At 40.9% G+C, this 25,751-nt stretch overlaps 1 protein-coding gene across 1 annotated transcript; it reads right to left on the bottom strand.

The window, feature by feature from the left end:
• Positions 1-557: 557 nt before the first annotated feature.
• Positions 558-25,667, bottom strand: LOC137345819 (probable G-protein coupled receptor 139). The gene is made up of 2 exons (XM_068009068.1): positions 25,607-25,667; positions 558-1,441 (listed from the first exon to the last, which is right to left on the bottom strand). The coding sequence occupies exons 1-2, from the start codon at positions 25,665-25,667 to the stop codon at positions 558-560; spliced, it is 945 nt and encodes a 314-aa protein (XP_067865169.1).
• Between the last annotated feature and the right edge of the window lie 84 nt (positions 25,668-25,751).

The raw sequence follows: 25,751 nt of genomic DNA, 5'->3' as shown, positions 1-25,751 counted from the left end.
AAATTCAGGTGCGGTGCAAATCAGGCGGGAGAAATTCCGCCGCTCTTATAAACCCCGCCCATCTTCTTCTCCATTAATCTTGAAGGAAAAGAAAATGGCATTGGGAGTATAACAGACGGCTGTTCGGCTGCTGCCCATTTTTCATAATTAGGGCGGCACAGTGGCGCAGTGGTTAGCATGCAGCCTCACAGCTCCAGCGACCCGGGTTCAATTCTGGGTACTGCCTGTGTGTAGTTTGCAAGTTCTCCCTGTGTCTGCGTGGGTTTTCTCCGGGTGCTCCGGTTTCCTCCCACAAGCCAAAAGACTTGCAGGTTGGTAGGTAAATTGGCCATTATAAATTGTCCCTAGTATAGGTAGGTGGTAGGGAAATATAGGGATAGGTGGGGATGTGGTAGGAATATGGGATTAGTGTAGGATTAGTATAAATGGGTGGTTGATGGTTGGCACAGACTCGGTGGGCCGAAGGGCCTGTTTCAGTGCTGTATCTCTAAACTAAACTAACATAAAGCGACTCTAAATTCTCTGCCGTCGGGTTTGGTTACGGTCAGACCTTACAATTATTGCCGTAACTTAATAATTAGAACCAAGGGAAACTTAAACATATTCTTCAACTGCTCTCTGAATTTATGCTGGGATGCTGCGTAAATAATAGTATTTGTGCAGGAACTCAAATCCTGCAACATATATCCTGTTCGTTCCATAATGGTGAAAGGATCACTGTAGTCTGTGAGCAAGTATTGAACATCTGTAATTTGTACACATACATAATGAATGAAAGTTACCATCCATAACAGTATAAAACTGCCAGATATCACCAGCAGCAAAACGATGGATTTCTTTCGGTTTTCCATTTCTGGGTCACTGTTGCTGCTCCGGAGACACTTCCGGATCCTGTTTGTGAGTAGAATGTGCTTGATGGTCAGACCATTGAATACCAGAATTAAGAAAAATGGAATGAAAGGCATTAAAGCTGTATCAAGCCATAAAAATGCAATCCACACAGTGTAGAGATTTGATTTCAGAGCGCAGAACCACGATACATGGTCAATTATTATGTGAGGTTCAAACGTGAAGTAAATTGGTAAATTTTCAAAAATGCTCAGTCCCCCTATTATTGCTACAACCACTGCTGCAGTTTTTTCTGTGCAATATCGCATTCTTATTTTTTGGCAACAAATGGCGACAAATCGATCAATGGTGAAAGCGACAGTTAACCAGACAGAACATTCAATTGAAGCAAAAAGTAGGAAGAATTTCAGACTGCAGACGGGAGTGTAGTCCAGGAATGAATTTAGGAAATAAGATTCATTCAGCTGATACAGGACTACATCAAATATCAGGACCAATAGATCGGCGGCTGCCATGGACAGCAGGTAAATAGTGATGCATTTGGACAGGCCGCATTTCCCCCGGGAGAGAATCACAATGGTCATCAGGTTGGCTGCAATGGGAGAGTAATGGATAAATCAGGCTGATGGACATGAAAAGAATTCGAACAAAAACGTGATATTTAAGCTGATTTTCACTTCAATCTGGTCATTCTCTTTTCTGTAACACGTAGACCTGGAAATCGTGAGGGCACATTACCATTTATCCATACAAGTGACATCATTAATTGCCTGAGTTACACCAAAGGGAAATAATAACTTGCAATGAAATTGGGTAACTTCTAGAAATTAAGTGAACCTTTGCTATTTAGTGGTACAGACACCTGGACACAAATCACGACGCATAAATTTTATAGCACCACTCCTACGGTTTCAGTGCCTTGCTTACAAATGCATCAATGCTAATATAAGTCGGAACTATTTTTGTATGGCTTTTGTTCTTTTTCACAAGCAATTCTGAGATTGAACATTGTAGTGTGTAATAGTGTTATAATATAATCAACATTTAATATAACAACATAAACGTTTGAAATACTTAGTAGGTCTGGCAGCATCTGTGGAGAGAAAAGCAGAGTTAACGTTTCAGGTCAGTGACACTTCTTCAGAATTGGCAGACGTAAAAAAAAACAAGTAAAGCGGGCAAGAGATAACAAAAGAGAAGGTGTTGAGAGAACAAGGTCATAAAATAGCTGACCAGAAGGTCATGGACCAAAAGCAAACAATATATTAATGATATGCTGAAAGAGAAAGCATTAGTACAGATAGGGTGTTAATGGACCGTAAATGAACAGCCACAGGCACAAACATGAAAAAACCCACAATGCGTAGGCACCGTAGAAACAAGCTGAACAAACTAAAATAAAATAAACGCAAAAGAAAAAAAATAAAAATGAAAAAAATAAAAAAAATAAAAATAAAATGGTCACATCTCTGTCCTGGAATTGCTGTAGTGTTCCAGTGAACATCAACACAAGCTGGAGGAACAGCATCTCATTTATTGATTAGGGACCCAGCAGCATGCCGGACTGAATATTAAGTTCAATAATTTCAAAGCATGACGGGCCCCTCATTTTACTTTTATTTTTAGTTATTTTTTCTTTTATCTTTTTTTTGTGTTCATTTTATTTTAGTTTGTTCAGCTTGCTTCTACTGTGCCTACCCACTTTGTTTTTTTTTTGTCATATTTGTGCTTGTGGCTGTTCAGTTTTCAGTCGATTAGCACTCTATCTGTACAAATGCTTTGTCTTTCAGCACACCATTAACATATTGTTTGTCTTTTCCCCATGCCCTTCTGGTCAGCTATTCTGTAACTTTGTCCTATCAACACCTCTTCTGTTTTCTCTTGCCCCACCCCCACTTTACTTGCTTAAAATCTTTTACATTTCTTATATCTACCAGTTCTGAAGAATGGTCACTGACCTGAACAGTTAATTCTGCTTCTTTCTGCACAGATGCTGCCAGACCTGCTGACTACTTCCAGCGTTTCTTGTTTTTATTTCAGATTTCCAGCATCCGCTGTATTTTGCTTTAATATTTAATACTGTCTTTTCATCAAATGGCTCGAGTGGTATCTAGGCACGTGATCCTTATAGTGACCAATGGGAGTTCCGTTTCTCAGTCTAAGGTAATATCAAAATATTTCAAACTCGATTGTAAGGCAGCTACACACAACCCGATAGTTAATCCGCTTCAAACCGTGGCAGTGGCATCCATGTGATGTCCCAGATTTGTATTCCTCAAAATGTAGTACGTTGCAATTAGTAGAAAGGTATGCATTCGCATATGGACAGTTTAAACACTTTAATCACTTTGCATTCGTTAGCTCATTTGCAATGCAGCGGGCAAATTAAAGAAAAAAAAGGTTGGAGGTGTTGCCAGAATAACACTGATGGGACACTGATTGCTGGTGCTGCATTGGCGGTGACATGAAACACTTAACACAGACAAACACATTCCCAGTGTGGTCCAAACAATGTATTGATCCACATTGGTTAGAACTGGGGAGTTCTCGGAAAACTGTTATTTTTCATCTATCCTGAACAGAACAAAAATTGAGATTTCTACATTATTAGTACACGTCAGGATTCAAACACACTGGACACAAGGAGCCGATTTGGAATTTCACCGCTGGTGTATGGGCTGTCTGTTAAGCGCTTTTCCCCAACGCTTAATTTCATTGAAGCCAACCCATAGGATTTTTTAAAATAAATATTGAATTAAGGTCCGTTTTAGGCGAGAAATGGAGTAAAATGGAGTAGTGATGGTCTCCGCTTCCTTTACCCCTTCTACAAAGTCTGGTTTTATTTAAATAGCGTAATGGGTCCGTGGCTACCTTCAGTAGGTTTATTGTTTCTACAATAATGCAAAGAAAAATCTGAAGTGGACTAAATAGGACGGCCCATACCAAATCACTCATTTTATTCTATTTACAAAAAGTAAATGAACCACCAGTAGCTAGGACTAGCATATGTCAAACTCGCCAGTGGGAGCAGAAACCTCGCCAAATCTCTTCTCATACTGACTTCAGTCAGTACCCCCTTTTCAGATACATCTGATTATCTGAACGCCGTCCTGCTCTTGAGTCATAGTTGACAGCAGGGTTGTGCATTTCGCTTGGGGCAGCGACATTACAATTTTTGTCTTACATAGGGGGCCGGTGAGACAATTTCGGAAAGATAAAGGCATTTAAAAATCTTACTATAACTCAAAACAACAACAAATGCACAGTTTTGTGAAGAAGCTTTCAATGAGAAGAATAACGTATACGCTTTACTTTCTCTTCACTATTTTGGACACTAATTTAGTGAGATACCTGACATTTCTTTTTCTTGCACAAGTAGTCAGTCTGTTCCCGCACACAATTTATGTAACAATGCGGAGTATTCTGGATAAGTATCATTCTGTCAGGAGACAGTTTAAGCACTCTGTCTCTCACTCTCCCCCCACCCCCTTGTCCCCTGTTGTCCCCTGTTGGTGTTGTTCCCGCTGTGTCATCCTCGCTCTCTGTGTCCCCCGTCCCCTCTTACTCCCTTCCTCCCTCTCTCTCATTCCCCCGTCTCTGTTCCCATTCTCTCTCTGTCCCCCTTCTGTCTTTCTGCCCCCTTTTTCTTTCTGTCCCCTTCTCTCTATGCCCGCTTCGCTTTCTGTTCCGCCTCTCTCTCTCTCTCTGCCCTCTCTCTGTTTTCCCTCTTGCTCTCTATCTCTGTGTTACTCCCCCCTCCCGTCCCTCCCTCTTCTCCTGACAGTTGCAGGTAGTGGGAATACTCAGCAGACGGTTGGTCGGTTTTTTTTTGCCATCTTGGTCTGGCAATGGGAAATTTCTCCTCTCCAGTCACAGACTCCTGGTGAGGATGAGGAACAGCCCGGGTACTGTTTACATCAACGGGCTGGATGGAAACCTTTTGCGGTCCAAATCCTGGACCACAGGCCATCTGTTGGACAAACCAGGTTTAGTGTCCCCTGTCCCTTGAAATGATTCAGTGCTTTCTGCAGCTCCAAGATTGATGCCACTCTTTATTTAGCTCCAACATTTTAAAAGATACTTGCTCATAGTGACAACCCAGTAAGCAGCTGCGTTACCGCTCCTAAGGATTTTATCGTTAATGAGGACTTCAGGAGGAAGTTTCAATTGTTAATGTTAACCGTTCAGTGGGCAGACAATAGTCTTTTCTCCTCTCTAACCTATCAACAAGAGGAGTACAAAGCACACTATTGTAGGAGATTTTGGTTTACAAATTTCATAAAGAAACTACTTTCAACGATATCATTCATTTAAAATAATGTTTGGAAATTGGATTTCCATCCAACTCATACAGCAAATAAACCAGAATGAAAAGATACAATTATCACATAGGCAGAAATAACAATAGTACGGTTAAACATATTCAAAGATTAAAAAAAAAATAAAAGACAATATTGCCTTACCAGGAACACCAAGCAGTGCAAGAATCGGGTAGTAAATTTTTTCTATCCATCTAAGTATTGGGCGTTCCATTTTCTGAGAAGCAACGAAGTTTGTTGGAGTTAACCGCACACAGACGAGAAATCTTCAGATCAAGCCTTCATATATGCTGGAGAGAGCTCTCGTGAGATCTGCATAGTAACTGATGTTAATTGCAGCTATCTGAGTAAGCATATTAAGCACTTTCTCTTGGGACAACAGTGATTGGGAAATAATTCAAATCCAAATACTAATGTAAGCATCACCACAAAAACGGATAGAATCGCAATTTTTTTAGAATCTACGTTTTTGATAGATTTAAATACAAGCTTTGCATTTGGACGGTAATGTCAACACATGGGGAAATCAAAGTATCATCGGACCTTAGAATTGTTAAAGCATAGAAGGAAGCCATCGGCCCATGGCGTCCATAGTAGCTCTCTGCAAGATCTACTTTCTGAGTTACACTTTCCTGCCTTTTCACCACAGCCATACACATTTCTTCCCTTCAGATAATTATTCAATTGTCTTTTGAGAGCCTCAATTGAATCTGCCTCCACCACGCTCTCACGCAGTGCTTTCCACAGCCCAACCACAAGCTGCATAAAAAAAAAGGTTTTCCTCACCTTGCCTTTGTTTCTTTTGCGAATCACCTGACATCAATATCCTCTCTTTCTGGATCCTTGTACCAATGGAAACAACCTCTCCCTCTGCACTCTGTCCATACCCTCAAGATGTTGAACAAGTCTATCAAATCTCCTCTTAATCTCGTCTTCTCCAAGGAGTACAGACCCAGCTTCACTAACCTATTCACATAACTGAGGTTCCTTATCCCTAGAGTTATTCTCTTTAATCTTTCTGCACCCTCCTTGATGACTTCACATCTTAGATAAACGGTGGTGCCCGTGAACGGGACACAATACTGCAGTTGAGGCCGGACCAGTGATTTATGCAGGTTCATCTTAACTTCGTTGTTTTTGTCCTCTACGCCCCTATTTATGAAGCATAGTATCCCTTATGTTTTATTGGTTGCTTTTTCACCCTCCTCTGTCAGCTTCAATGATTTATGCACACACACACACACACACACCGCCCAGCCCCTCTACTCCTGCACCGCTTTCGAACAGCACCCTGTATTTTGTGTTGTCCATCCTCCTTCTTCCTACAAAATGAATCACTTCACATTTCTCAACATTAAGTTTCATCTGCCACTTGCCAGTCTCCCTATGACCTCTTGAAGTTCATCACAATCCTCCTCACTGTTCTCAATATTTCCAAGTTTTGATCGTCTACAAATTTTGAAATGGTGCCCTGTACAACCAAGTCTACGCTATTAATATATAGCAAGACAAACAGTGATCCTACAGCCGATACTTAGGGAACCCCACTGTACACCTTCCTCCAGTCCAAAGAACAACTGGTCACAATGCGCTTTATTTCCAGTCACTCAGACAATTTCGTATCCATGGAGCTACTGTCCTTTTCATTCCATGGGCTCTAACTTTGCTAACAAGTCTGCTTTGTGGCACTTTATCAAAAGCCTTTTAGAAGTCCACTTACACCACATCAATCACATTATTCTTCTCACCCCTCTCTGTTAACTCATAATCAAGTTAATAAAATATGATCTTCCGCTAATGAATCCCTACTGGCTTTCCTTAATTGAACCACATTTGTCCAAGTGACTGCTAATGTTGCCCCGAAATATCGGTTCTTAAAACTCTTCCACCACAGAGGTTAAACTGGCTGGCCTGTACTTGCTGAGCTTGTTCTTGCACCCTTTTTGAACAAGGGTGTACGATTTACAATTATCCTGTCTCCTGGCACCACCCTTGTATATAAGGTTGTATTGGAAGTTTATAGCCAGTGCCTCCACAAATGCCTCCCTTACTTCCATCAGTATCCTTGGATGTATCTCATCCGGTCCTGGTGACATTTCAACGTTAGGTCAATACTTCCTCCATCGATTTTTAGCCCCTCCAGTATCGTAACTACTTATTCATTCAATATAAAATGGGCAACATCTTCTTTCTTGCTAAGGACAGGTGCAAAGTATTCATTTAGCACGTCTTGCATGACCACTGCTTCTATAAGTAAATCCGGTCTTAGGTCTTTTATCAACCTCACTCTTCCCTCGAGCAACTGTTTTCCATTTATATGCCCATAGGACAGTTTTGGATGCTCTTTTATATTAGCTGTCAGTTTCTTCTCATACTCTGTCTTTGCTTCTCTTATTTAGTTCTTTTTTCACTTTTCCTCTGAAACTTCTATACTCAGCCTGGAATTATATTATCCAGCTGAAAACTGTCATATGCACAATTTTCTACTTCACCTTCTCTCTATCTTTTTCTTCATACAGGGAAGTCTGGATTTGTTTGCCTTACCTTTCCCCTTCGTGGGCATATACCTTCATTATACTTGAATGATCTCGTCTTTAAAGGCAGCCCATTGTTCTCGTACAGTTTTGCCTTCAAATCTTTGATTCCTGCTTACTTGAGCCAGATCCATTCTCAGCCCCTTGAAAGTTGCCCTCGCACAATAAATTATTTTTGCACTTGACTGCTCTTTGTCAGTTTCCATAGCTAAACTAAACCTAACGATGACATTGTCACTCCATCATATATCTTCCCCTACTGTCACTTTGATTTACTTGACCCACTTCATTCCCCAGCACTACGTTCAGCAATGCCTCTTTTCTAATTGGATCGGAAACATAGTGATGCATAAATTCGCAACACACTCTGTAAACTCTTGCCTTTCTCTGGAATTTACACTAGTACTATCCCAGTCTATATTCGTAAAGTCCCCCATTATAACAACTCCTTAATTCTTTCACTTCTCTACAACTTCCTTGCAAATTTGTTCCTCTATATCTTTCCCATTAGTTGGTTGCTTCTGGAATACACCCAGCAATACATTAATAAATACCTCTATTATTTTTTAGTACTAATCAAATAGATTCCATCCTTGACCCCTCTAACACATCCTCTCCAGCACTGTAATGCACCCCTTAATCGATACTGTTACCCCTCCTCCTTTATTTCCTTCCCTATCTTGTCTGAACACTTTGTATTCAGGGATATTTATAGTCAGCCCTGCACTTTTTGAGCTACCCATGTGCGTTACCAATCTTCGAAGTTGCATGCTTCTGCAACTCCCCAACAATCTGTATTGTACTGTGCATTGAAATAAGCCGGCCACTAACAGCTGGGTGCCCACACCAGAGCTGATGGAGCATCAAACACAAACTTCAAAAATGTGAACACCTGAAGAGATTATGTGGGGAAAGGTGTAAATATGATTGAAGTAATAGTGAGTTCGTGAGAGAAGGAATCTGGTAATGGAAGAACAGCTACCTCGAGCAGGCAGGTGGGAGTGGGAAGGAGGAGATTGCTCCAGAGTGAGCAGCTCGGCGAGAAGGCTGAAGGCGAGGAGCTTCAGCAGAGATTGAGCTTCAGAACGTGAGAGCGCTTTGGGTTCATCAGTCAGTGGGTGTGGAAGGGAGAGAGGTTTGCGGAAATTTCTCCGAGACTTTTCAGTCTATGAGGAGAAAGGCTGAGCTGTGCAATACCGATGGACCCGCAGAGCATCTGGTTGCTAACTCTAGTTTAGTAAAACAGTCAGGCAGACTCCCCATTCAGCGTTTCTCAATTGCCCACAACGTCAGCTCCACCTGAGAGTCCACAAATTCCCGCAGCATTGAAATTTCATAAATCCAGTGGGCACGGCCTGTCATGGCCAGGTCAGCATAGACAGTCTGGAGTGACGTTTATCAATGGATATAATTTCCATGAGCACCAAATGCTTTTTGACGGCCAGTCCATGATGTAGATTGGGTTATTGATCATATATATGGAGCATGACAAATGAAGACTTACATTTAGCAATGGGTGAGCGACACAAACTTGGAAACCCCAGGTTAATTGAATCGTTGTTCATGGATAGTGGATGAGGGACCAGATTATTTGAGTTTCATTTCACTGTTTGGCAGAATGGATAGATATTTATGGTTGTTTGTAATCCACACTCCGGCTTTCAAGCTATATGCATCCTCCACTATCCTTTTGCAATGTGATCTACATCTGAAAATGTCAGCGGTTGTGTCGGGCAAAAGGAGTTAACCTTCCAGGTGTTGGATATGTGAGGAGAGGTAGAATGACTCGGATGTGAGGAGGGGTTGAATAAAATGTGTGAGGAGAGATAGAATGGGACATGTATGACCAGAGATTGAAAAGGACTGGTGAGAGCAGAGTGAGAATGGGACGTGAGAGAGGAAAGGTGGAGTGGTGCCTGTGAAAGGAAAGGGAGTATGGGATCAGTCGGAGAGGAAGTACATCGGGACGTATAAGAGAAGAGGTAGGATAGTACCAGATAGGACCAGAGTGAAAAGAACAAGAACCTCATACGTGAGAGGAGAGGGAACATGGGACTTGTGAGGAGAGAAGGGAGATACATTGTAACGTGTGAGTGTGGAAGTATAATATGACATTTGGAGGAGAGGTGAATTGGGACCAGTGAGAAATGGAGGTAGCATAGGTCCTTCCAGGAGAAGAGGAATTGGACCACTGGGAAGGGAAGGAGAGGGGGAATGGGACCAGTGGGAAGGGAGAAATGTTCTCTCTAAGGAACATGCGTGCATATTCATGCGGCAATGTGGAATGCATTGTGTGTTGAAGTAAACAGGCAGCTCACAACTTTCGGAAAATTCAGTAAATTTTAAAGTGTAATTTGTCCATAGACGAAATGTAGTATGTAAAGTTTTTTTTTTGTAGCCCAACCAGGATAAATAAAAGTTGCAGAGAGCACTGTGTGTGATAGTTTTCATGTTCGCTTCTTCTTGTTCATCATCAAGGTGAGGGATAATGGTGGTCGGTAGTTGATCCCTTCTCATTTCAAGTACCTATGCATCTCTCGAAGCACTCTCTGGTCAGGTTTTTGCAGAGGAAAGCGCCTCGTTATATACAGCTCCACATACATGAATGTACCCTGGCAGCACCAACGATATTTTCCCATTTCCTAAAGCATCCATCATGCCAGTTGTTCTTATGCAATTGCCGATGAAGAGCATTCATTTTGTGTTGTATTTTCAACCACAGGAGGAGCTTGATTGACTTAATGAACAAAGAGCGCGTAAAGCCAACATATATTTCAACTCATTAGACTGGGCTGAGTTTAACCCAGATTATTTTTGTTTATTATTCATTCATGGCATTTGGGTATTGCTGGCCTGGACAGAAATTTGTGCTCATCCCTAATTGCCCTCGAGAAGGTGGTGGTGAGCCGCCTTCTTGAACCACTGCAGTCCATGTGGGGTAGGTACACCCACAGTGCTATTAGGAAGGGAGTTACAGGATTTTGACCCAGTGACAGTGAAGGAGCAGCGATATAGTTCCAAAATAGTATGGTATGTGACTTGGAGGGGAACTTGCAGGTAGTGGTGTTCCCATACAACTGCGACCCTTATCTTTCTAGGTGGTAGAGGTCATGGGTTTGTAAGGTGCTATCTAAGGAACTGTGGCACGTGGCTGCAGTGTCATCTTGTAGATGGTACACACTGCTGCCAGTGTGTGTTGATGGTGGAGGGAGGAAATTTATAGTGGATGGTGTGCCAATCAAGCGGTCTGCTTTGTCGTGGATGGTGCCGAGCTTCGTGAGTGCTATTGGAGCTGCTCTCATCCAGGCAAATGGAGCGTATTCCATCACATTGCTGGCTTTGGGGTGTCAGGAGGTGAGCTATTTGCCCCAGAATTCCTAGCCTCTGACCTGCTGGTGTAGCCACGGTATTTATATGGTTACTCCAGTTCAGTTACTGCTCAATGATAACCCCCGGGATGTTGTCAGCGATTGTAATGTGTTTGAATGTCAAAGGTAGATGGTGAGATTATCTCTTGTTTGAGGCAGTCAGTGCCTGGCATTTGTGTGGTGCGAATGTTACTTGACACTTATTAACCCAAGCCTGGATATTGTCCAGGTCTTGCTGCATTTCTACACGGACTGCTCTAGTATCTGAGGAGTCACAAATGATGCTGAACATTGTGTAATCGTCAGCAAACATCCTCACTTCTGACTTTTTGATTAAAGGAAGGTCATTTATGAAGCAACTGAAGATAGTTGGACCGAGGATAATACCTTTAGAAACCCCTGGAGCTGAGATGATTGACGTCCAACAACCACAACCATCCTCCTCTGCACTAGGTGCCGACTCAAGCCAGTGGAGTGTTTTTCCCATGATTCCCGTTGACTCCAGTTTTGCTAGGGCTCCTTGATGCCATACTCGGACAGATGTTGCCTTGCTGTCAAGGGCCGTCACTCCCACCTCACCACTTGAGTTCATCTCTTTTCTCCATGAATAAACTGAACCTGTAATGAGGTCTGGAGGAGACTGGCCTTGGCGGAACACAAACTGAGCGTCACTGAGCAGGTTATTGCTAAGCATGTGCCACTTGATAGCAATCTCTACAACACTTTCCATCACTTTACTGATGATCAAGAGTAAGCTGATGGGGCAGTAATTGGCCAGAATGAATCGAACTGGCTGAAGGCTGGCATCTGCGATGCTGGGGACTTCAGGAAGAGGCTAAGATGGATCATCCACTTGGCACCTCTGGTTGAAGGTTGTTGCAAATGCATCAGCCTTATCTTTTTGCATTGATGTGCTGGGCTGTCTCATCATTGAGGATGCGGATATTTGTGGAGCCACCTCCACCTGGTAGTTGTTGAATTGTTCTCCAAAATTGACAATGGGCTGGAGCAGGACTACAAAACTTAGATCTGATCCGTTGGCTATGGGCTCACTTAGCTCTGTCTATTACAAGACAAATTAATTCCATAAAGAAATTTAAAAAAAAACGAGTTTAGTACTACAACAGCCGAACTGTTGAACCCCATTTTGGAAGGACCTTCTGTTCCATCCTACCTTGGAAGACTACAAGTGAACTTTGACTGTGCTGTATTGGAAAACGCCATTCATCAGGAAAGTAACTTGCAAAGACTTTATTTTTTTCCAGTCAGCACATTAAAAACAAAACTATTGTTTGTTTGAGTATATGTATGCAAATGTGGGCGTTAGATTTTTACATAGGACGTTATGAGAACTTTAGATATTGGTTTATCTTAGTAGTGTTTATGATCTTTGTTTTGTTAAATAAATAGCTGATTTGTTGATATCTAAAACTAACTGGTTTGGTTCGCTTCATTAGAGGGTTACTAGATTGTTTAGTTTGGATGCTTTTTTCTTCGATTTGGAAAGCTTAAATAAATATAATATGATCTGTGCAACAATGGGACTGAATTGACAGTGCGTTGCTCCCACCGCGATCAGAATCATATATTTTGATTGCGAGCTTTGTCCTGAGCGGTTATAACACTGGCAACAAGTGCTCCATATCATCTCAGACAGCAATAACCAGTGTTTCAATTACAACTAATTTTAAAGGAACATCATATAGAGGTGATGTACATAGCATTCGTGCCAAATGAAACTTTATTTTTCACGAACCAGAACGTTTAGAAACAGATAGGTATGAGAGTGACAGATTTGGGCGAAGAAATTTGTCTTGGGTTGCAGCACAGAACATGGAGCAGCAAATAATCTTCCAATTATGCTCCCCACCCATAATCAATATCACTGACTGCAACAACATTGAATATCAAACGTGATTTATAATAGGTGATCGATATCATACTGTCTGTTCAGGACTCCATAAGGCCGAATTTTAGACCCACGCACTTGCAATATCAGTGGTGTATTAAAACGGGCGCTGCCAGAATTGCCGATCATTGTACGTAACACCAAAGTTCCCTTTTCTTTGACTTCAGTGTCAGGGTAGAGGAGGAAAGTTGCACTGAAATTTGAGATTTACCTATTTAACAGAGAGCGGTGAATATACGAAATAGATTGCTAAAAATGATTATGCTATTGGGCTCTGTGAAAAAAAAAAGTAAAAACAATGTATCAATACTGGTGGGGTAATAGGCGTTTTGTAACTATTTGTTTCTTGAAATATGCCCGATTGACTCCATAGGGCTGATTATTCAGAGCTCCAACGCCGTGGAAACAAGGCAGTAAGAACACTTAAAATGCAAGGAAAAAGACTTGCCGGCCCTTTTCTGCCATCACTGTGGGCACGGCGCTGTTGCCCCGAGCCTGGATTTGGCGACCAATGTGCTTAATTGAGTTAGGCAGTAGGTGTATTTGGAATGAGCATTGTGTTCTATGATGTATATAAGATGCAACTGCCATTTGTGGAGAAAACAAAACGAAAAACCTTCAACAAGAACTTCTAACAGTGGTGGAACTGATCAGATCCTGGATAGGTCTATTTCAGATTGTTGATCAACATTGCTGCTCTGCGTCCAAGAAATATGCTGCTGGCCTGTAATCTCCCCTTTGACTTGGCCTCCCTCCTCTTCTCAGAGCCTACTTCCAGCTGCTGCTTGTGCTCCAGCCAACCCACATTCCTCGGAGCCAAATCCAACGAGTTACTCCCAACATCGCCGAGGGGATTAAATTCGGTCTTCGTCTCAAAATTAGATTATTTTCACAATTGTGCAGGAATCAATGCCTGATATTGGAAATAATCATAATAAATGTGAACCACCGGACAGAGGCACCCCCAGTGTAGGTGATTATGGATAATCTCAAATCCTTATTTTTATCTGCCTGCTATTTGCATTCCTACAAGTGATAGTACAGTGCTTTTCAGCTACTTTGGAGCTTTTAGTGTGGAGTATGAGTTTGATGGCGAAGGTTTCTACCATTCCAGCTCCCACTGGTGATTTATGCTCCGCAAGCATCTACCTGTACTGGTGACAATGTGGTGAAGATCAAGATTATTGGGGGAGAGAAAGTAGGTGTGGCTGCACTGAAGATATGTATTCTCCATCTGTCGGTGGCCAGATACGAGAGAGTATTGAACCAGTTGACCCTGTCAGGATATTGCATGCATTAATGTCTTATAGTCTTCCCTTCCCTAAAGAAGCAATCCAAGTGAGTTATTATATGCTCAGTGAGAGTCTTCACCTGACCTTCTGAACTCGCATGACATTTGGAGCAGTGACAGTCATGATAAAAGAAAATCGGAATGCCTCTGAATCATTCCGCATTTTCATTGACGATATTTGTATGGTTATTCATTTAGTTGCAATGGGTGCAACTGTGTAATAGATCCAGGTGTCAAAATTCAACCTTTTGTTCCACACTTTATGGGCGAAAATCAGACGTAACCTACTTTAGTTTCAGGAAGTGACATCTTGCGCCAGAGAGATGTTAGATCTGAAAATGGGTCCATCGTCATTAAGGCTTCCTGTTTGATAAAACAGACTCCTTTTTTCTGCTAATGTGGGAGCTAACGCCTGTTTTAGGACAATTATGCGAATCTGGGCTAAATGGGTGTTGGCTCTGTTCTGCTAGTTTTCTACATCTGCTTACTGCCTACCTGAAGCACACATTGGGAACATAAGGTTTATCTTTTTTAATTGATGTCGAACCAGGAAAGGCTGGAGTGCCTCCCCTGGGCTCTATAGCACTTCTTATGAATGCTGCTGGTCGTGATCGGGCCCAGTTCATTGGTCATCCTTCCTTCATTTGGATGACTTAGTGAACCGTCATTATTAGTAAGGCCGGTGAACAGAAATTCGCTTCTTCAGTCCTGGAAGTGGCATATGGAGACACATGTCCCAGAAAGCAGCACAGTCAATTCTATAGATCATTGGACTTCCTTCTTTCGGCGCAGGGATTATTTTCTGGGATGGGAATTTGCTTTGGGGGTAAAACCCAAATCTGGGGGCGTCACATTGGCTGTCCTTTACTCACCCCACCTAATACACAATTGCATTGACTGCAATCATACAGAATATTGATAGGGCGAATGATAGGGTACAGATGAGGCACTGCCAAAAAATCCACAGTGGCGCAGTGGTTAGCACCGCAGCCTCACAGCTCCAGGGACCCGGGTTCGATTCTGGGTACTGCCTGTGCGGAGTTTGCAAGTTCTCCCTGTGTCTGCGTGGGTTTCCTCCGGGTGCTCCGGTTTCCTACCACATGCCAAAGACTTGCAGGTTGATAGGTTAATTGGCCATTATAAATTGCCCCTAGTATAGGTAGGTGGTAGGGAAATATATAGGGACAGGTGGGGATGTGATAGGGATATGGGATTAGTGTAGGATTAGTATAAATGGGTGGTTGATGGTCGGCACAGACTCGGTGGGCCGAAGGGCCTGTTTCAGTGCTGTATATCTAAACAAAACGAAACCCATTTGATCCCTGAAAATGACCTAAAATAATAGGGGCAGCATTTCATGTTATGCACGGGAAGAAAGCTAGTGGTATCGCATGAGACGTCTGCATCTGTCCATTTCGTGTTCATTGCAGGAAAATGATTTGAGATTAGGCAGGGTGTGTAACAGACGCCGATGTGATATGGTTCATTTTCCGCTACCCCCCGAGACAAATTTCTACCCCATAGTGTTCGGAAAGAATGAAGCTGCTGAAGAAAGCTCACTCTGAGCTGGAGAGAGCAGTGGGTTGAAAGAAAATATCCCTCCTTCAGCTCCTTATGATGCTTAAGACTGTGGAATAGGCATTGTCATCAGATTCCTGTAGGTCTTCCAGAAGGGATTTTTGAACTTCATGTACAACATAACATTCTGTTGCTGTATTTGGTTAAGTTGAGCACCTCTGATCCAAGTGTAATATATACACTGCATCAAACTGCCACCAGTTCAGAGCCCACAGCAGAGAGATGCAACATATGTCATAATAGTTTGGAGAAATGAGATTAGGACAAGACATTGCAATCACACTATGCGTAAGTACTCAGAAATAAGAAGAGTTCATAGATTTTTGAAATCCAAATACATTACTTCCAGTCGTTCCCACCACCCCTCCCCCTTATCCATCTTACTAGTTACATCAATTGGAGCAATCAGACTTATGTCGTTAACTGTATCATGTTGTCTATGCAAGTTTATTTATATTAAATTAATTGCAGCACATTTTAATTATCCGCAGGTTTGATACACCACGAATAAAAGTACACTGAGCTAAATAAACATAATAAAGAGTTTTAGAGATTTAGAAAATTACAGTTACAAGAAAATTGGGCGGTATTTTCTTCAACTGGCGAAACAAAAGCCCCTGCCATTCGTTAGACTTGATCTTGCTCGTTTAATTTCCATGAGCCTTTGAGTAGCAACTTGTTGCAAGTGGGACATTGAAATTGCGCGATGCTGTCCACCCGGCATCGGGGACCGTTTTGAACTTAACAGTGTTCCTAATTAATTAATCAGATTGAAGCATTGTTGATGAACAGTGCAGAGGCTGAACCAGGAAGTGTAAGTTGCAATAGTGAATTCAGTGTCAAATCAGGTACAGAGAACTAAAAAATGAGAGGGAACCAATGATTGGATCAGAAGGGAAAAAAGCGAAGGTAAAAAATTCAATATTTTAAATATAAATTTCTAACAACAATTAATATCTGAATGATTGAGAATCTACTCGAACCAAAGTTAATTTTCAGTTTCAGAGGACTTAAATGGCAAATATTGAGACTAATTTCGCAGTTAAAAAGGGAAAGTAAACTAATATGAAAAAGTCTACATTTCTGTGGCAAGTTTCCTCCGTACCGATGACACAAGTACGGTAAATTTCACCGTTTAGTTAACTTCAGTGGGGAACCACTTGGTGAGATGCCGTTTTCATGCACCTTATATCAAAGACCCACATCCTGAACAGCAACTTTCGAATTTTGCAATTTAACTGCACATCTGGGCTCTCTGAGATTGCTGTCCAATTTGCATATGAAACAAAGTCGAATGTTGTTAGCAACATCGTAATGTATGCTGTACTTATTGCGCCATGTCTTACTTTAAATTAATTCAAAATCTTTCAAATCGCCACCTCTTTAGTTTTTTTTTCAACTGACTTGATGGTTCTCTTCTGATGTCTGACTCCACCCTTACGGTTTCTTCTCAAAGTTTGCAGTCAGTAAGTAATTAATTCCCGACTCCTGTCCTCTCAAATAGTTAAGTTTGAATATTTATTTATAAACTTTTGGTACGTTTCTATGTTGAATGTAAAGGCTCAAAATATTTATTCTTGCCGCCTGCCTCAGGTTTTGCTTATGCTCATGATACATTTTATTCCAACAGACCTCTGAAGACGTTAATCAGATTTCATGGTATGGTGAGAAAGAAGAGTAAGAATTAACATCTCTAAAACGCTATTTTAACCCAATTAAATGACCTTTCTCGACTGACAAAGAGTTATAAAGGGGCGAGTCATGGATTTATCCCGGAAGAGTGCTTCTGTTTCGGTTGCCGAATCACTAAGCGCGACATCGTCTTTTCCTTTTGATGCGAGTTGCTATTCAAACACTAAAGAAGAGTAAAAATATACTTGAAGGACAAGCACTTAATCACATGCTGCAATCAGTTTTTAAAATGAGTCTTGTCTAGTTGGTTCCTCCAGAACGCTGTCTATAAATTAATATTGGAACATGGCAAGTAACTTTTGTACGTGTGCACATTATTTCCATTGCACTACCTATATTAAGGTCAGATAAATAAAATAGTTTTAACTCGATGAAGTTGTTAATTTTTCTTCCACTTAGTACTCATAGCCAGTGAATGCATAATCATATTTTTCAACATATCTCTGAATTTCCTCTATGATACTGCATAACTAAATCCACTTGTGCAGCAACTGAAAGCTCCAGTCATATATCTCATTTCTCCAATGATGATGAAAGGATCAGAATAATTTGTCTCGAAATGTTGAGTGCACAAATATGTCATATAGGAAACATGCCATTCTCAATAGTATTGCACGCAATAAGAGATGGGCAGCAGAAAAACAATGGATATCTTGGGAGGATGATAAGTCGACAGTTATTTTTTTGAAAATTCGATCACTTTTCATCTTGTCAATTAGAAGTCTATGGGCTATGTTAGTTGAAATCCCAGAGAATCGCTGGAACACTAGTTTTACAACTTGCCGACATTCTGTTTACAACGACTTTGAACAATGTATTGTGAACAGAAACTGATAAAGGAAGGGTGAATTGAATATGAATGTAAACTAGCACAAAAAGAAAACACATAATAAAGAACTGTAAAAGCTTCTTTCGGTACGTAAAAAGGAAACGTTTGGCGATAACAAATGTGGGTCCAATACAGGCAGAGTCAGGAGAATTTATAATGGGAATAGAGAAATGGCAGAGAAGCTAAATGATTACTTTGTGACTCTTCACTGAGGAAGCTACAAGAAATCAAGAAATCTCCCAGAACTAGAGATCCAAGGGACTACGGAGAATGAGAAATTGAAGGAAATTAATAATAGGCAGACGGTTGCATTAGAAAAATTAATTGGGCTGAAGGTTGATAAGTCCCTGGGACCTGATATTCGACATCCCAGAGTGTTGAAGGAGGTAGCTATGGAGATAGTGGATGCACTGGTGATCATCTTCCAAAATGCTAGATTCTGGAATGTTTCCTGCAGATTGGAAGGTAGCAAAGGTCACCCAACTATTTATGAAGAGAGGGACAGAGAAAACAGGGAACTGCAGAGCTGTTATCCTTACATCAGTACAAGGGAAACGATAGAATCTATTCTAAATGGATAATAATGATCTGATTGGACGTAGTCAACAAGGATTTATGAATGCTAAGTCATGTTTTACGAACCTGTTGGTCTTTCTTTGAGGATGTTACTAATTGGATTGATAAAGGGGAGTCAGTGGACGCAGTACACTTGGATTTTCAGAACGCTTTTGATAAAATTCCCCACAGGAGGTTAGTTAGCAAACAAAAGCACATGGAATAGGAGGTAATGTACTGGCATGGATTAAGGATAGGTTAACAGGCAGAAAACAGAGAGTGGGAATAAACAAGTCATTCGAAATTGGCAGGCTGTGACTATGGGGTACCTCAAGGATCAATACTTGGGCCTCAACTGTTCACCTTATATATGAATGATTTGCATGTGGGGACCAAATTTAATATTTTCAGGTTCGCAAAACTAGGTGGGAAGGTGTGTTGTAAGAAAGATGCAAAGCGGCTTCAAGGGGATTTGGACAGACTTAGTGAATGGGCAAGAACGTGGCAGATGGAATATAATGTGGAAAAATGTTAGCATTATCCATTCTGGTAGGAGAAACAGAGCTGCAGAGTATTTCTTATTTGATAAGAGATTAGAAAATGTAGATGTACAAAGGGACATGGGTGTCCTCGTCCAGAAGTCACTGAAAGCTAACATGCAGGTGCAGCAAGCAATTAGGAAGCCTAATGGCATGTTAGCCTTTATCACAAGAGGATGTGAGTACAGGAGTAGCGAAGTCTTGCTTCAATTGTAGAGAATCTTGGTTAGACCGCATCTGGAGTACTGTGTGCAGTTTTAGTTCCCTTACCTAAGGAAGGATATTATTGTTATAGAGGGAGTGCAACGAAGGTTCACCAGACTTTTTCCCAGTACGGCAGGACTGTCCGATGTAGAGCGATTTGGGGAACCAGACCTGTATTCTCTAGAGTTCCAAAGAATGAGGGGTGATCTCATTGAAACCTACAAAATACTGACAGGGATACAGGATAGATGCAGGTAAGATGTTTCCCCTAGTTGTGGAGTACCAGGGGAAACCATATCAAAATGAGGGGGAAGGTACTTAGGACAGATGTGAGGATATATTTCTTTACTCAGAGGGTTGTGAATCTTTGGAATTCTCTACCCCAGAGGGCTGTGGAAGCTCAGTCATTGAGTCTGTTTAATCTGTAGATTGATAGATTTCTGAACAACAATAATATAAAGGAGTGGGGATAGTGTGGGAAAGAGGCATTGAAGTGGATGATCAACCATGATCATATTGAATGGCGGAGCAGGCTCGATAGGCTGAATAACCTACTCCCGTTCCTATGTTCCTAACTAACTGCTAATGTCAACCTGCCTTTAAAACCATTTAAGAAACGTTTTCCAATTCATTATTTGCATGTTCACCGTTTGATGTGTAATGCTATATGGTTCCTGCATTCGATTTTCCAGAATAACTATAATTAAAATATTAAATCTACTCTCAGCTTGAATGAGGGCTATTAATACTTTATGTCATTTATTCTTTGTCTTACTAAACCCGAAGAAAGCGGAAGCAACAAAGATTTTGCCACTATGTATTATTCTTCCAGTCAGCGTCGTAATTTTACCGCGTCTCTCCCAGGGTTTCCGCATATCTAGACACATTTTCAACGATATTAACTCACCAAGAATCAAGTTGCGGTGCTATTATTTGGCTCGAAATTAAAATTACAGGTCTATTTGCAAATATACCACAAAATAGTGCAATTTGAAACTTCAGAAAAAATTATATTGCCCCGCCCGGTTGTTAGATTGTGAATATGTCGGAAGACTTGCGTTTTCCGGTTGCCGTTTATTTAATGGCAATAAATAAAATCTGCACATAAAGCGCATCAAAACAAATAAAGAATAGTATTAGAGCATAGCTGGAGCAGTGATGCAGTGAAACACTGCTAACCATAAATTTTAGCTGATCATAAGCCGCTTCCCCTTAACACTGTGAGAAGCAGGTAGTATACACGTTCTATCTGTACGATTATTACTGCCTGTCCTATTTTTGGAGTAAGTCAACGCTGTCGATTGTTTTGGAAACACAAAGCTTCTGCTTTTCAAACGAGGTCGTGTTAAATCTTGAGAGCAATCTCAAGTGTCAAAAGAGCATTGCATAATTGGTATTGAAGTAATTTGAACAAACAGATAAAGTCAAACGGTATTTAGTTTGCTTTGATCGAGTAGTGCGACGGTGATGTTAATGTTGCTGAACTAGTAGCCCACAGTGCCGTCCCTAATTCCCAGGGGGCATTGGTTCAAATCCGACTGTGGCAACTGGTGGGATTTAAGTTCAATTAATTAACAACTCCAATTATTTTTAACAATCTGCAACTGAAAGCTAATCTCAGTAATGGTGCCATGAAACAATCATCGATTGTCGTAAAACCCATTCGGTTCACTAATGTCCTTGAGTGAAGGAAATTTTCTGTTGTTATGTGTGACTTCAGACCCACAGCAATGTGGTTGACTCTTTCCTGCTCTCTGAAAAGGTCTGGCAAGCCATTTAGTGGTCAAGGGCAATTAAGGATGGACAACAAATCCCAATGAAAGAATAAAAATATAAATCTCTGCATTATAAAGGTAGATTTGCACAATCTGCATTAGGTGTATTACATTTTTTAAAATTCCATGTCATGTCGATACAATGTGACGCCATGGTGCACCTGAGATGGAAGGACATTCACAGCGTACACAGAAAGTGATATAGTCAGCTGTATACCTTTGAGCAGCCTAAGGGATAGGCTGAGAGTTTGGATTTCAGCATTGACAACCGTTGGAGGATGGGGTGGGGCAGTGTTTACTCGGATACGTGCAGAGTGTGGGGAAGATGAATGTGGATAGCCATCTCAATAGATGGTTTGGAAGGTAAATACCATCTAATGGTAAAGAGTTGACGAAAAGGAGACTTCATGTAGGCCCTGCAGCCTAGACATAAAGTTGGACCTATTTATGCCCTTCGAAAGAATGATAGTTAGTTTCGTCTGAAGCCAAATTCTTTTAGAAATATGGACCATTCTCATATTGCACGTCACTATTTTGGATCTAACACCATTTGGCCAATGATAAATTTTTGTGCACCGTGTTACAAGTGTTTTGGTTTTTAAAAAGAAAACTTGGAGTTCTGTGTTTTGAAAGACTGAGAAAGAAAAGGTATTATTCCCCCAGAACATAGAATGCTGAACTGGTTGGGGCATAGACTGCAAGGCAACCTGTTTCCAAACACCAGGAAGTGGAATGGCAAGTTAAATGACTTATTGTTGGAGAGTTTCACTTTTATTTTGGCTTTGTGAAAGACCAGTGCTGGACAGGCAGGAGACAGAACAAACAGTCTGGGACTTGTGTTTGCAGAGCAGAAAAGACATCTCTTTGAAAGGAAGGCTTTTTGCTCTTGTATGAAAAAAAGAGTCCTACATTTGTGTTGTGGCTGTGTTCTGCCTGGAGAGAGAAAAGACCCCTGGAGAGGAAAAGACTCGGAGAAAGAGGAGTTGCTGCGCTCTGTGGAGAAAGGCACCTTTGCATAGAGGAAGCATGTATTGTTAAATGCAGCAAAATACTATTACCTCCAATCTCTGGAAAATCTCTGTCTCAAGAGTGATTCCCGTTACTTGAGTTTTTGGGAGATTCTGAAATCTCAAGAAAGCTTCTATTGCCAGACTGCTACATTAAAATTTAAGTAAACATATTGCTGCACCATTTGCTGAAAGATCTATATGATGCCTGCTGCAGATGAATTGCCTTCAACGCCTACCCATCACAGGCTGTTCATTAAACGTGCCTGGAGAGACCTCGAATGGCTATTCGACTCTGGGACACCTCACTAATCTGGAAATATCCTACCCGACTATGACCACCAGATATTTTGTTATTCCTAATAAACAGTTGAACACCAGAGTACCTTTTGGCCTAGTTAACCAGTTTTTCAATGCATGTGTATGTGCATGAGGGTTAGGAAGAAAAATACGTTATAAATCTTTTCATATATATAGATTTGTCTCATTATTGCTTAAGATTTAGTTTTTTAAAAATAGTTAATTTTGTTGTTGTTTAACGAAACCTGGTTTGGTTTGCTGTATTCTGGGAGATATATAAAGTATTTAATTTGGCTCATTTCCGGTAGGAGTGAAGCTTTGCAAATATTCTGTGACCTATGGAGTGGTACTGAACAAACAGTGCATTACTCCAGCCTTGGTTATAACAACAGGAAATTGAAATTATGATGTAGTGTCAAATTATTCACTCTTGGCATGGGTGGAAGTGTTGGGGGAAGAACGAGCGGTGAGAGTGGGTGTTGCTCCATTGACAGAAGCGTCGGGCACCGGGATGATTTAAAGCATATGTAAATTCGATTGTACATTTGGTGCTACTGGAATTGTATTTTCATGACCAATTCGAGCTTAACCCCGAAAGTTGTATCTCCAGTCAGGGCTGCGTTTTTGGACACTGCAATTTGCTTCAACTCCCTTGCATTATGGTGCAGGAAGTATCCCCGCTTTGCTCATTGAAATTTTATTAGCGGCTGCTTTGAAACTATGCATGTTAGGAAACATTGATGGGATTTGTTTGCTTTGATTTTGGAGCAAAATATGATCTTTTGTGTTTAAATATTGAGTACTTTCAAATGAGAAGGAGAAAGATGACTTCGAATTAGATTGTTCATTGCAAGAGTTCTTTGTTATCATTTCAGTGATGACAATAACTGCCCAAACCTGTCAGTCTGTGTATTTAAATATCGAATCTGATTGAGTTTCTTTGCTTTTGCTTATGCCTTTGTTTGCAAATAGATTACATATAAAGATACATTTAGTGAAGAGAACGGAGTACTTGTAAATAGAATGAAAATGAACATAGAGTCGATGCAGTTGGAGATTTTAATTTCTGCAATATGGATAAATTAAGGCAAGGTTTAGTGGAAAGAGCGAATGTATGTCGAAAATAAAACATTGCCCCAGAAACTATAGAGTGAGTCTACTTTCCATTTAAAAAAAAATTACAAATAACGTCTGTAGCCGCATTAATCTCCCCTACAAATTTGCATCTCAGTTTTGCCTTGTCTTTAAATCTAACTGGAAATCGAAAACTGGCCTCATGCTCCCTACCAAAAAGTCAATGAAATGTTATTTTCTTCCAAAATATTTACGCCTTTAAGAACTGGCTGAGAAATTCTCCTTCTGGGGGCTAGGTGGAGAGGGGGTAGATTTATCCCACTGGCATAATTAACTGTCTTCAGTGAAGGTAATTTTACGTCATCACATTGTGCCTTATTGCTTCGATGTGTCATTTAACCTGTGGGTAAAGTATTACCATTAGATCTAGCCTGTGCAGGTAGCTGTCGATGTTTCTTTTTGCCTCTCTTCATATAATAGATATAACCAGCTGAATGGCACGGGTACCCCAAGTAGTCTCAATGTTCGAACTCAAAATTCGTGTGTAAATGTTAATTCTGTGCACATACACATGACAGCATGTAATTACTGAGCGAAAATGGAAGCGGCAACAAGCATCTCATTATTCATATCGCCATGGAAGCTGATAAGTTGATGATTTAATCAATACCCAGGGTTAAAGAAGGATGCGATAATCGACCATAATTGATTATAGTCGACCAATTGTAATTGCACCCAAACCAGTTGAACTGCTGACAACCAGTGAGGTTTATATGGTGCAACTCAGCAAACCAACAACTCTATCGTCACTCGATCTTATAAGTGCCACAGACAGGTCACAAAGCGGCGGCTTCTGAGCCTAAAACCAATGTAGAGACATGGGCTAACTTCCAGCTTAGCCTGCCATGGTCCCATGGGGCAAGACATGGTTGATTACCTTGGATTATACCTTGGATTAACAATTGTAGATACAATACTACATATAAGATATTTGGAACAAAAGAATCATATGTTCACAAAATAGGTCGGGAGGCTGTGGAATTCACTTACAAGTTTAATGGTACAGATAGAAAACGTGTTAACATTCTAGATTGAATTGAAAAGGTGGATAAAGAAAAATCAGATATTCCTGCTATAGCACGTTTACAGCTTTAGTCCTGCAATAGATATGCCCCAAATTTACTCATCGAGAGATCTTCAATTAAGCTGTCTTATCCTAGGAAAAGTGCAGACATGGAATGATCTAATTAGATTGGTGGAAATTGTGCTGATGTTGAGAAAGTTTATTCAGAAAAAAAAATCTATGCAGTGAGGATTTCAAATTTAATGTTGTAGTTTGCAAACCCCTAACTTGGTAACACCAGGACAGGGCAGGCAGATTTTCTCACTGAAATAAACGCCCATGGGATAGTATACATGATTAACTGGTTGAAGGGAATGATAGAAGTTTCAACAGATCAGTTAAGTTCACCACATATGCCTATCTAATTATTGTTGTATTGGATCTTAAAATCGTTATATGTTTGTTCTGGTCCGATATTACGGGCTTTCCGGTTAAGCAATGCCTCATTTTATAAATTCTGATCCTTGCCTTCAAACCTCCCCATGTTCTCATCCTTTCTGTCTCTGCATTATCCTCCAGCCCTAACCCATCTCCGATATCTGCGCTCATCCAATTCTGGCGTCCTGAGGATGCCAGATTTATATCATTAATAGGAGCCATGACTTCATTTGCCAAGGCCTAAGCCCTGGAGTTCAGTTGCTAAACCTCTCGCCTTTCTACCTTTCTTTCTTATTTTAAACTGTTCTTTAAAGCCGACTTCTTTGACCAGGTTTTTGGTCATCTACCCTAATAATTCTTGAGTTATTATGTTGTGTCAGATTTTGTTTGATAACGCTCCTATGCACGATTTTCTACGTTAAATGCA

Source organism: Heterodontus francisci, chromosome 29 (genome assembly GCF_036365525.1).
Source record: "Heterodontus francisci isolate sHetFra1 chromosome 29, sHetFra1.hap1, whole genome shotgun sequence".
Lineage (NCBI taxonomy): Eukaryota > Metazoa > Chordata > Chondrichthyes > Heterodontiformes > Heterodontidae > Heterodontus > Heterodontus francisci.
The sequence above is the reverse complement of the archived record's forward strand: the minus strand, read 5'-3'. Positions and strand labels throughout refer to the sequence as shown.

Coding starts and splice junctions, on each gene's coding strand:
- LOC137345819 (XM_068009068.1), bottom strand. CDS start 25,667: ATGACCAAAAACCTGGTCAAAGAAGTCGGCTTTAAAGAACAGTTTAAA. Junction 1,442..25,606: donor GTTTAAAATAAGAAAGAAAG/GTAGAAAGGCGA, acceptor CTCCCATTGCAG/CCAACCTGATGACCATTGTG.